Consider the following 12068-nt stretch of genomic DNA (forward strand, 5'->3'; position numbering starts at 1 on the left):
AGGAAGGAAGATGGAGAAGAGGACATAAAATGAGGAAAAGGTTATTTATGATTATTTTGAGTCTCTAGCAAGTAGGAAAAGAGCCTCAAACATTTCCCAAAATAAGTTGTCTTAATCCCTGTGCTAGGAACTAGAGTTCTCTTTACACATTACTTACTGAAGTATGGTTGCACCACATCAACTTTTGATCAGGAGCCACAACCTTAATTTATGGACAATGGCAAAAATTCTGGAATGTCTAGAATCTTAGAAGTAGTCCTTTAAACTGAACCAGAGCGATAGATTGCAAAAAATGATGTATGAAAAAAGAGGACTCACCTAAGTCCTTATGTCGCTGCTGCACCAGGTAGCACCTTCTTTCTCTCCTCTCCTGACAGAGTCTCCTAATCTTTGTTGTAAATGTATCCTAAAAGGAAAACTGTTTTTCTCTACTCTCAACGCTCCTGACAGTAACTACCTGGAGTTAGCACAGACCGCACAGGTTAATGGCTCAGTCTCACGAGATTGCCTCTCACTTCAGATGCCAGGCCCAAGTCCAGGCCTCCTGTACTTCTGACCAACCAGCTATAAATTGGGAGTTCCCACGACCCCCTCCTTGAGTTTGATAATTTGCTAGAATCGCTCCCAGAACTCAGGAAAGCACTTTACTTACTAATATCAGTTTATTATAAAGGATACAACTCAGGAACAGCCAAATGGAAGAGATGCACAGGGCAAGGTATGTGGGGAGGAATGTAGAGCCTCCATGCCCTCTCCAGGCACACCACCCTCCCAGCCCTTCATATGTTCACTGACCTGGAAGTTGTCTGAACCCCTTTGTTTAGGGTTTTTATGAAGGTTCCATTACACAGGTATGACTGATTCAATTATTAGCCACCGGTGATTAACTCAATCCCTAGCCCCTCTCCACTGCCCTGGGGAGGAGGATGGGGGCGGGGAGGAAAGAAGAGGATTTAAGGCTGAAAGTTCCAACCCTCTGATCACAAGGCTACTTCCTCTGGCAACCAGCCCCCATCCTCCAAGAATCACCTCGTGAGCATACAAAAAGTTACTCTTACCACTCCAGAGATTCCAAGGGTCTTGGAAGCTCTTGTATCAGGAACCAGGGGCAGAGACCAAATCTCTATTTCTTATTATGTCACAGATCCCCTTTGGGTTTTCTTAAAAGTAACACAACCTCATACTTTCCCTCTCCATTCCCTACATTTGACATCAATCAGGACTACAAGCTATTAACTTTCATCCAGCCACATCCAGCCTGTCAAATATTATTTCTAAAAAATACATCTAATATAATCCCTTGTAATTTCCACTCTCAGTATTCTGAATGTACATTGCAGAACTTATCTTCAGAGAAGTTTGGGGAAGTGGTAAACTCTTCTAAAGGAGAAATAAAATACAGAGAAATGAAGTTTCTGTTACCTGTGCCACCGTGGTTTGCAATTCACTTCATTCTCTCACTCTTCCCTCTGAAATAGATAATCTTCATTATGATATTAAAGCACCCTCTGCATATTTGTTTTCTCTTTCTTTCATTCCTACTGAGTGAAAGACAGTGTCAAGACTCATTTTTGGTAAGAAATAAAAAGGAATTCTTAAAGGAGAGATCCTCTGAGACCTAAAGTACATTCCCATAGAATGGTATCAATAAAGAGAGTGATAAACCATGGGGAGGACTGGAATTATAAAGTTTTTCCTTTTATTTGATCAGAGTGCAGATCAGAGATTAATGCTTATTGACTACCCTGGTATCTCTCAAAGGCACATCAAAAGTAGCAGTTTGCTGATGAGAAAGAGCAAGACTAGTTTTGTGGGAAGATGGGGGGTGTCATTGTGGGTTACAGAGGCAGAGGAAGAAGAACAGCAAATACGAATGCAATGAGCGTCATTCATATACACATTTCCCACTTGCTGTGAGAGAACTTGCTTTCTCTAGAGCAAGCTGCATAGGGAAATTATGTGAACATTTTGATTCTGAGATATCTCAAAGATTGAAATCAGTCTTGGAATTAAGATTCCATCGTTCAAATAATGAGGGAGAAAACTCCATGGCATCTTTGTAATAGTAAAAATGGACTTTGGGAAGAATCCAAGCCCCCAAAGTTGACCCTCTCCTGGACTTTCACATGCATCTCTTCCAGGACACAGTGGTGGCTCTTCATGCTTTGTCCAGATATGGAGCAGCCACTTTCACCAGAACTGAGAAAGCCGCTTTGGTGACCATCTTGTCTTCAGGGACATTTTCCACAAAATTCCAAGTGCAGAACACCAACCGCCTGTTACTACAGCAGATCTGGCTACCAGACGTTCCTGGGGAGTACAGCATAAAAGTATCAGGGGAAGGATGTGTGTATATTCAGGTAACACTCTTGGGGAAAGTCAGAGAGATTCCACCTGAAAATGGAAACTCTATTTATCCACATGAATAGCAGCAGAGCATTGTCTGATGTAGTACCAGAAAATGAGAGGATGGCACAAAAAGACTGGGCAGGGTTCCGCTCTGCTGTACACAGGGTCACTAGGAGTCAGAATCAACTTGAGGGCACTAACAATTTATTCCTACCTGGGCAATAAAAGGACAAATCAGGAGAAAGTAAATGGTGACAGATTGAAGGATCTTGTAGACTGGAAACTATTTCTGTTCCTAATGTTCCACAGACAGCTCTGAAATACAATGTTTTCTTGGAGAAGAAGGAATCTGCATTCACTCTACAAGTGGAGCCAATACCCCAAACTTGTGATGAATTCAAAGCCCACACAAGCTTCCAAATCTCACTAGAAGTCAGGTAAGAATATCTGTCTCTATTACTTAGTTCTGAAAATATTAGCTACCTAGACCTCTTCAGTAAATGGCTTCAAGCAAACCTAAAGTAACCCCCTTTATTAAATTTTTGCCTTGTCAATGAAGAAAAAATTAATGTCTTTACCAATGTGGACAATGAAGAATTTGTAGCGTTATGAGCTCGATTTGTCTGCCTCCAGGATTCTTTTATTACCTACCACCACTGATGAAGAATAAATAATTTCTTTCAAGAATGCTTCAACATGGGCTCATTCTTCCTTCTCTCTAAAGGATAGCTTTCCTAGTCTTTTAAATTTTCATTTTTCTAGAGAAAAAGAATTCACAATTCAATAGCATTCTTTAAAAGCTTTACTTGGAATAGATTCAGTGACTCTAGTTATAATTACAAAATTGAATGGCTCTCAGATAAAGAGAGAAAATAATATTCACAATTTGATCCATCATCAATAGACAAATAAGTTAAATGTATTTCATAAAAGCAAGATATGTTAATCAAGCAAAGACATATTCAAGTAGCTACAGGGAATACAAATAACAGACACAACTCTTATCTAAAGGAATCTTATAGTCTAGTTGTGAAGGTAATCTCCACATGGAAAAAAAAGATAACCATTAATCTAAAATGTATAAATTAAAAAGAAGTGTCATATACCAGAGATTCTAAAATCTGGTTATTGTCCTTTACAAAAATTGTTTAAAAATGCATGTGTCCAGGTCCCACCCCCAGAGATTTAACTCATTATCTCTGGAGCTGCGCTCGGGCATCTATCGTTCAATGAGCTCTGCAGGGGATTCTGTTATACAGTCAGTTTTCAGAACCACTCATATTGACTAGAAAGGCTATATGTTTCTAGGGATGGGAAGATCACTGAGGACAAGACAGTAGTTAGGAAAGCTACTTAAAAATGCCAGGGCTTATGTTGGACCTTAAAGAAGGGCAGGACTCAAAACATGGCAAGGCCTATTTCTTCCCTTTCTTGTGTCCATAGCTACACAGGCAACCGTCCAGTCTCCAACATGGTGATTGCTGATGTAAAGATGATATCTGGTTTCATTCCCCTAAAACCAACAGTGAAAATGGTAAGTAGATGCTAGGTATTTGAATTTTCTGTATCCCCAGTTTAACAGCATACCAACAGCATCCTAATAATGTCGACTGTATCAAAGCAACGTTGGTCCTAATCTAAGGAATCAAATTTATTTGGTACCAGGTACATGTTTAGCATTGTGCTAGGTGCCAACACAAGAAATGCAATAAAGATGTCTGAGTTAATTGAGCCTACATTCTAGTTAAGAATATTTAAAAAATGGGTAAATGAAACTGTCAAATAACATTTTAGGGCAAGATATAGGTAGGTACCAAAATTATTGGCATAGTCTTTAAATACTATGGGAATTCAGAGAAAGCTGAAATCATTGTTACTTAGAGTAGAGACCGACACCTTCACAGATGATCTCAAATGAAGAGCTATCCAACTTGAGGATACTTCTCCCTCACCAAACAAAAGCCAGGGACACTTATTACATAGTCATGTGAATATGCAATCTTGCATCTAATGTATTCGTATTCCTAATTTTCTGTGTATGTTCCCACTTCACTAGACAAGTGTCTTCAAACCCATTTAAAGGAATTTAATCCCAGCTTCTTTTTTATATAGATTTCCGTCCCACAGTCTGCTTGTCTCTTAGTACCCCAAGGGCCTCATTTATTCTGTAACACTGGTGATTTCTCTCGTTTTCCTCAGCTTGAACTATCTAGACACGTGAGCAGGACAGAAGTGAGCAACAACAATGTCTTGATTTATGTGGAGCAGGTAAGAGCCCTGCAGCCTTGCTAGACACATCAGGGCGGATAGTCCTTTTAGGTGGGTCTCTGCACCTGGGAAGCGCATGATATGAGAGGAGCAATCATAAGGAAAGCCTTTTGGAAAAGCACATCCTTTCTGTTCCACTAGATAATATTTTAAATTCTCTTTCCTCATTGCAGGCTTCCCTGGAACTTGGAATGTCAGAAGCAAGGGGGTTGGGGGAGGCTGGAGGATATGGATTTGTTTATACTAAAATAGGAATATGAGTATTTCTGTTTACTTCAGGTAAACACTCTTTTCCACAAACAGGCTGATCATCTAGAAGCCCTGTTGAAAGTTGCTGATTAAGAATAGGAGGTGTTCCCAGAAGCCGTCAGTGATTACATCAACCTCACCTTATCATAGACTAATGTGATTGATTTCATTAGCAACACAAGAACACTACTCTGATTTTGTACATGTATGTTTACACCTTGAAAACTATCTGCAAATATTAATATGGATAGAATCACTCTGCCAGTAAAGAGAATTTTTCTCGCTATGAGCAGAGCCATGCACTGGGCATGGAGGAATATGAATTGTTTTGTCTAAAAGACTGGTAAACTTGTCATTATTCAAAGGAGCCTCTTCTCTAGTTCCTCACGTTCCTTCTCTAAAATGCCTATCGCCATCTACATATGTGAGCAGGGAGGGAGCACACTTGGTTTGAGATTGAACATTATCAGCCAACTAAGAATTGTTCCTCAAAGGACGAAGAATGAATCAAGCGGGAAAAAAAAAGACATGAGGCCTCCCTGATTCTGCATTCTTCTCCCTTTCTCCTTTCAGATTACGAATCAGACGCTGAGCTTTTCCTTCACTGTTGTACAAGACATCCCTGTCAGAGACCTGAAACCTGCTGTTGTGAAAGTCTACGATTACTATGAGACAGGTGCGTGAGAGAGGACTAAGAACCTCACTAAACTCGATTCCTAATAAAGGAATAGAGTGTGATAGACATTTGTGAGTCAGTCCTGTTTTCGTTTTCTGTCACCCGTACCTTATACCTGCTACGTTGGCCTATAAAACTACTGCCAAAACCACCTACAACATAAGCCTATCAATCATGCACAATTTTCCAAAGTACCAAGAGTTTTACAAAGAAGTGTTTACAGTTAGAGAGATATATATAAATCTCCTTTAAAAGATACTACAACAGTGCAAAGCATTAACAAAGCCCAGAGAATTACACAAATAATTATCATAGGAAATTAGAGAGAGAGAGAACTATCGCCTGAGTGGTCAATGAAAACCAAAGAAAGTAAAATTTGAGTTGAAAGATAAATGGTGGGGATTATTCTGATTAGTGGAGAGGAACATATAAGGAGAAAAGTATAAGAAAACATCCTGAAGGAAAAATAAGCAAATATCAAAAGAGAACTGAAAGGACACATACCTACAGGCCTCCCTCCTGTACTTTGCTTGAACAACTGTCATATGAACAGCCTTTATTTTTCTCCAGACAAGGGAATTATGCCAGTGGTATCAAGAGTGGGAATTCAATAAAGCTTGCAGGCCTAATAAGTCAAAGCCTCTCCACCAAACCCTGTCCCATGGAAGCTCCCATTCTCGAGCTTGTCTCCCACTGTGTTTTCCAGATGAAGCAGCTTTTGCTGAATACAGTGCCCCCTGCCACACAGGTAAGCCGTTACCTTCCATGTTTCAAGCTCTCATTTTGCTCTCAACGCCAGTCCTCCTAATTACAAACTCATCTACATCTTTTTTAGTTGATCTCAGATTCCTCACACTGCACGATAACACGGGAATATACATCTTGGGGGAGGAGCACTAAATCTCTGGAAGATGTCTCTAATTCCTTTATCAGAGGAGTCTATATTTATTATAGGGTGGATATCTCATGGATCCCATTCTCAACCATAGCCAGTTTGGTTTCCTTTAAAAACCCTGCAATTCATATCCAATTAGAATTACACTCACTCCTTGTCAAGCCCTAAATCATCCTATTTACTTTCCTCTTCTCCCCACGGACACAGAACAAGGAAAGTTTGAGGCCCATATCTATAAATAGAGCTTTGCTGGAATCCCCAGAACCAGGACTCTTTAAAAGGATCATTTTGTCTCTGCAATATAGATACCAAACAAGCTTGGTAAATAAATGTATATTTCCAGAGAGCATCTACCATTTATTCCTCCTTCAGTGCAAATTGACTCCAAGCTCACTCAGTGCCTTGCCATGTACGCTGTGTTTCCAGTGAGCAAATAATGACATTCTAGTTGAGGTAATAATATAGAGTATAAAACCGGGAGTAACTCAAAACAGGCTCAATGCTACAGAACCTCAGAATATTCAAAATAATGTAATGGCAATCTGAGGAAGCTATATCGCCAAAAAAGCTTTCGGACGGGTAGATTAGTGACAAGAAGAGTACGAAGTATATCTTGGTGGAGACGCTTTTGCAAAGGCACAGAGAGTGTGCTGTACGCCAGGTAAAGTGACTAACTTTACTAGGTAGGAGCTCCCCATTTCAGGATGCTAAAAATTAATTAATTAATAAATTATGTTAAAGTGGGAGATAGGAAAATATTATGGTAATTTCACTGAATGAGGAATTATTTGGCCTGACTTCTGGTCCAAAATCTGCCACTGACCCTTTATCTGACTTTGGGTCGATCCACTAACATCTGAATATCAACTTCATGTATATAAGAGAGAGTCTGATGTCATTGGAGAAGTGATAAATAAGTATGGGAGCAAGGTTTCTGAGGAGATAAGAAAATGCAGAAGCATAAAAAGAGGTATAAGGATTAACTTAATTTTTTTAAAAAAGCTAATACTGAGTGTCTACCATCCGCTAGGCATTGTACTAAGCATTTTGTTTGTATTATGTAATTCCATCCTCACAATCACTCTATGATGTACATACTATGAGTCATGCAGTTTTTTAAATGAGAAAATAGAGGTTCAGGGGCCGGCCCGGTGGCGCAAGCGGTTAAGTGCACACGTTCCGCTGTGGCGGCCCGGGGTTTGCCGGTTCGGATCCCGGGTGTGCACCGACGCACCGCTTGTTAAGCCATGCTGTGGCGGCGTCCCATATAAAGTGGAGGAAGATGGGCATGGATGTTAGCCCAGGGCCAGTCTTCCTCAGCAAAAAAAGAGGAGGATTGGCATTGGATGTTAGCTCAGGGCTGGTCCTCCTCACAAAAAAAAAAAAAAAGAGAAAATAGAGGTTCAAAGAAGTTAAGAAACTTCCCAAACTCTAAGTAATGAAGGAGGCAAATTTGAACTTGGGCATTCTAGGGTCAGAGTCCATACCCTTAACTACTTTCCTCTATTACTTAGCTGTGGGAAGAAGAATTGTTTCTTCTTTTGACATTTCAGAGGTTGGTGGGAGGCTGAATGCAGAAAGAGAGATGTGTTCAAAGGAAGAGAAATGTACACATGAGCAGGGAAAAGGGGAGAAAAATGGGGCAGAGGAAGCAGGAAAGGCAGAAGTTAGGGTTTCTGGGAGACCCTCAGGTAAGTTCATGTCTGAGACCTGCTGGCATCACCATGTAGCATTTGTCCCTTTCTTGTGTGAAGCATGTGGGATTGATAGACTGTGACCAGTGTGACCCAATGTTTGAGTATGCCTTTCCCAAAAGACAAACTACACTGAGGGAGGAGAAAAGCTAACACCTACAAAATCTCTTGCTTAGAGCCTCTTTATTTAAAGATTATATTGGTTTATTTTCTTTCTTTCTAGGGTACAGAAACAAAAGAACACTTCAGTATTCTGAAAAAGCTGGTAGACTTAGATGGGGTCATATCATGGGATCCAAGATTCCTTCCCTGAATGACCACAATAAAAAAGTCAGAGAGCTCAGACTGGATCTGGCCATGCCCATAGGCATTTTATACAAGGCACATGCTATCCTCCTATTGTATGCTCCAATCACAAGAGAGCTACATCAGCTCAGAGCTCAGATTTATGGGACTTCCTCCAAAAGGACACAAAGGAGAATCCCAACTTCATGCAATGAGTTACAAGCATTGCAAGTGAATAACCAAATACCATAAACATTGTGTTTCGTGGGGAAGAAAGGAACAGGGAAAATCCTGTTGATTGGTCTCTGACTCTTGATGCTCTGATCTTTTTGTCTAATTGAAATGAAAACATGTAAGTGAGGCCGAGGACAGAAAGTGGAAGCAGCTCCCAGTTTTGGTCTATGCTAAGAGAGTTAGGCCAGGTTGAAGAGGTATGATGGTGTTTATGGGAGTGATAAAAAGTGAAGCTAGAGAGAGCAGTTGAGACTGATTCATCAAAAGTCTTAAAAGAAGTCTGCATTTTATCCTACAATAGTAAGCCAATGGAATCTTTAAAAACAGGAGAGTGGCATGGTCAGATTTGATTTAGGATAGTAACAAGTGGCAGAAAGGGGCTAGAGAGGTAGAGACAGGTGGCAAGGAGATTATTACAATGGTCCTTATTTCTCATGAAAAATGTGCCTGGAAAATGGGTTGAGTATATTTTACTTCTTAAATCTGTATTCCTAATTCTTACTGCTTATGGAAAGTCAAAACGCTTTTCACCAGTATGACAAGTTCTAAACCACAATGAAAATCAATAAAGAAATTTTAAGACACGGGTCTACTGTAGATATCAGGTTCAGCTTCCTATGCAATTTGTTCCCGAGTCAATTAAAAGCCATAATTGACACTAAGTGGCAAGTCAGGATCAAGAATTAATGTGTTCCCAGATTTGCATCTTGGTCTGAACTGGAATGAGGAATGGGGAATTACTAAATACTAAAATAAAGTTAGACACAGACTAATAGGATTTTAAAGGGCAAACACTGATACATAAGAAACATGTATAGCGTGTTCTGGATTCACGCCTCGGATCCTGAACATTATGGTGAAAGACCATCTTAGACATTCTGTAAATTGTTTTTTTTAATGTGCTTCCCCTACAGTTGTCCCTCAGCAGAAGCTCTGAGATCCCCTTTTTTCACCTACAGTAATGAAAGATAACCACGGGGTGGTGGCAAAGGTTAAAAAATATGAGTACTGCTGTTTTATTAATTATAAAAAACTTTAAAATAAAGAAGTCAGGCAAAGGGAAGAGAGAAGGAAAGCAATAAAATGATCATGGAAACTAATTAAGAAGATAACAAAATAAGTACCTTGCACAAATCATCCTTACCTGTGGGCAGAATTGCTTTCACAATCCTGGGAACAGTTAGCTGATTCTTCTGTTTTTTCGGTTTGGTTTATTTTCTTAGAATTAGTGTATTCTACAAGAAATGTTACATTTCTTTGTTTTCTACCAATGAAATGTGACTCTAAACCCCAGCCCCATTGGACTCACAGGAAATTATCTCATATATTCTGGGGTTCTTCCACTTGGTGATCTAATGCAGGATCAAGGTGTCACATCCCACCCCTCTGTGGTCATCTGTCCATAGTGATGGTTTTAGATCCACCACTCTGTGGCCTCCTTGTCATTCTTAGGGATAGGAATCTTTGACAAAGAACAAGTGGCTGGGCCTGGCATCCAGCCCTCCAGATCTTCCCTCTAAAGCTCCTGAGGAACCCACTGACATCTTTCTGCCCAGCCCGGAAGAATTGTTTTAGTCTGGGGAAATGTCTTAATCATTTAGTCGTTTTAGTCAGAACCCTTAGTTTCTTAGTTGGCTTTCTTCCTTCTCAAATTCTATTACTCTCCTAATTATTTATTCTTTTAAAATCAAAGGACAGGAAACTGCCCCAAACCTCCCTTGAAGTTTGATTATCAAGATTTTCTACATAGACAATCACATAATTTGTGAACAAAGACGGTTTTATTTCTTCCTTACCAATTTGTATACCTTTTATTTCCTTTTCTTGTGTTATTGCATTTGCTAGGACTTTCAGAACGATGTTGAACAGAAGTGGTTAGAAGGGACATCCTTGCCTTGTTCTGAATTTTAGGGGAAAGCATCTAGTCTCTCACCATTAGCATAATGTTAGCTGTAGGTTTTTTGTAGATGTTCTGTATCAACTTGAGGAAGACCTCCTGTATTCCTAGTTTGGTGAGAGTTTTTATCATGAATGGGTGTTGGATTTTTGTCAAATGCTTTTTCTGCGTATATTATGATCGTATGATTTTTTTTCTTTTGCCTGTTAATATGATGAATTACATTAATTGATTTTCAAATGTTGAATTAGCCTTGCATACCTGGAATAAATCCAACCTTTCATAGTGTCTAATTATTTTCATGCACTGTTGGATTTGATCTGCTAATATTTTGTTGAGGACTTTTTATTTTTGTTCATGAGAGAGTCTGTAATTTTCCTTTCCTATAATATTTTTCTCTGGTTTTGATGTTAAGATAAAGCTGGCCTCATAGGATGGGTTAGGAGGTATTCCCTCTGTTTCTATTTTCTAAAAGAGATTGTAGAGAATTGGTATCATTTCTTCTTTAAATGTTTGATAGAATTCACCAGTGAAACCATATAGACCTATTTTGATGATCTACTTCTTCATCTGGGAGTTTTGGTAGATTGTGTCTTTCAAAGAATTGGTCCATTTCATCTAAGTTATCAAATTTATGGCCATGAAATTGTTCATAATATTCCTTTATTACCCTTCTATTTTCCATGGAATCAATTGTAATGTCACTTCTTTCATTTCTGATATTAGTAGTTTGTGTCTTCTCCATTTTTTCTTGATTAACTTGGCTAGAAGTTTATTATATTATTGATCTTTTCAAAGAACCAGTTTTGGTTTCATTGATTTTCTCCATTGATTTCCTGTTTTCAATTTCATTGATTTCTACTGTAATTTTTATTATTTCTTTTCTTCTACATACTTTGGATTTAATTTGCTTTTCTTTTTCAAGTTTCCTGAGGTGGAAGCTTTGATTATTGATTTTAGATGTTTCCTCTTTTCCAACATTTGCATTCAATGCTATAAATTTCCCTCTAAGCATGCTTTTGCTGCATCCCACAATTTTAAGTTGTATTTTCATTATCAGTTAGTAAAACATATTTTTAATCTCTGAAATATGGATATTGCATAATAGTTGGTGTGTTTTTTCTGTCCTCACTAAATATTTCCCTCCGCTCTCTTCTTGCTTGCATGGTTTCTGAAGAGAAGTCCAATGTAATTTTTATTCTTCCTCAGTTCCCTCTGGTTTCTTTCATGATTTTCCCTTTGTCTCTGATTTTCTGTGGTTTAAATATGTAGGCTTCAGTGTAGAATTTTTAGTATTTATTTTACTTGGTGTTCTCTAAACTTTCTGGATCTGTGGTTTGATGTCTGTTAATAACCAGAAAATTTTCATTATTACTTCAAGTATTTCTTTTGTTCCTTTCTCTCTTTCTTCTCCTTCTGGTATTCCCATTACGTGTTATGTTACACCTTGTGTAATTGTCCCACAGTTCTTGGATATCCTGTCCTATTTTTTTCAGTCTTTTTTCTCTTTGACTTGCAGTT

General features: G+C 38.9%; 1 protein-coding gene across 1 annotated transcript in view; it reads left to right on the plus strand.

The window, feature by feature from the left end:
- The window catches only part of LOC101406742 (alpha-2-macroglobulin-like), a 70271-nt gene that overhangs the window by 48153 nt on the left and 10050 nt on the right, over positions 1-12068 (plus strand). Inside the window, exons 30-35 of the mRNA XM_087442778.1 lie at positions 2142-2360; positions 2659-2786; positions 3793-3883; positions 4549-4617; positions 5440-5542; positions 6249-6290. Of these exons, the coding sequence (XP_087298904.1) occupies positions 2142-2360; positions 2659-2786; positions 3793-3883; positions 4549-4617; positions 5440-5542; positions 6249-6290 (652 nt within the window). The remainder of the gene's footprint in view (positions 1-2141; positions 2361-2658; positions 2787-3792; positions 3884-4548; positions 4618-5439; positions 5543-6248; positions 6291-12068) is intronic.

Source organism: Ceratotherium simum, chromosome 17, assembly GCF_057802395.1.
Source record: "Ceratotherium simum simum isolate JZ-2026a chromosome 17, ASM5780239v1, whole genome shotgun sequence".
Classification (NCBI taxonomy): domain Eukaryota; kingdom Metazoa; phylum Chordata; class Mammalia; order Perissodactyla; family Rhinocerotidae; genus Ceratotherium; species Ceratotherium simum.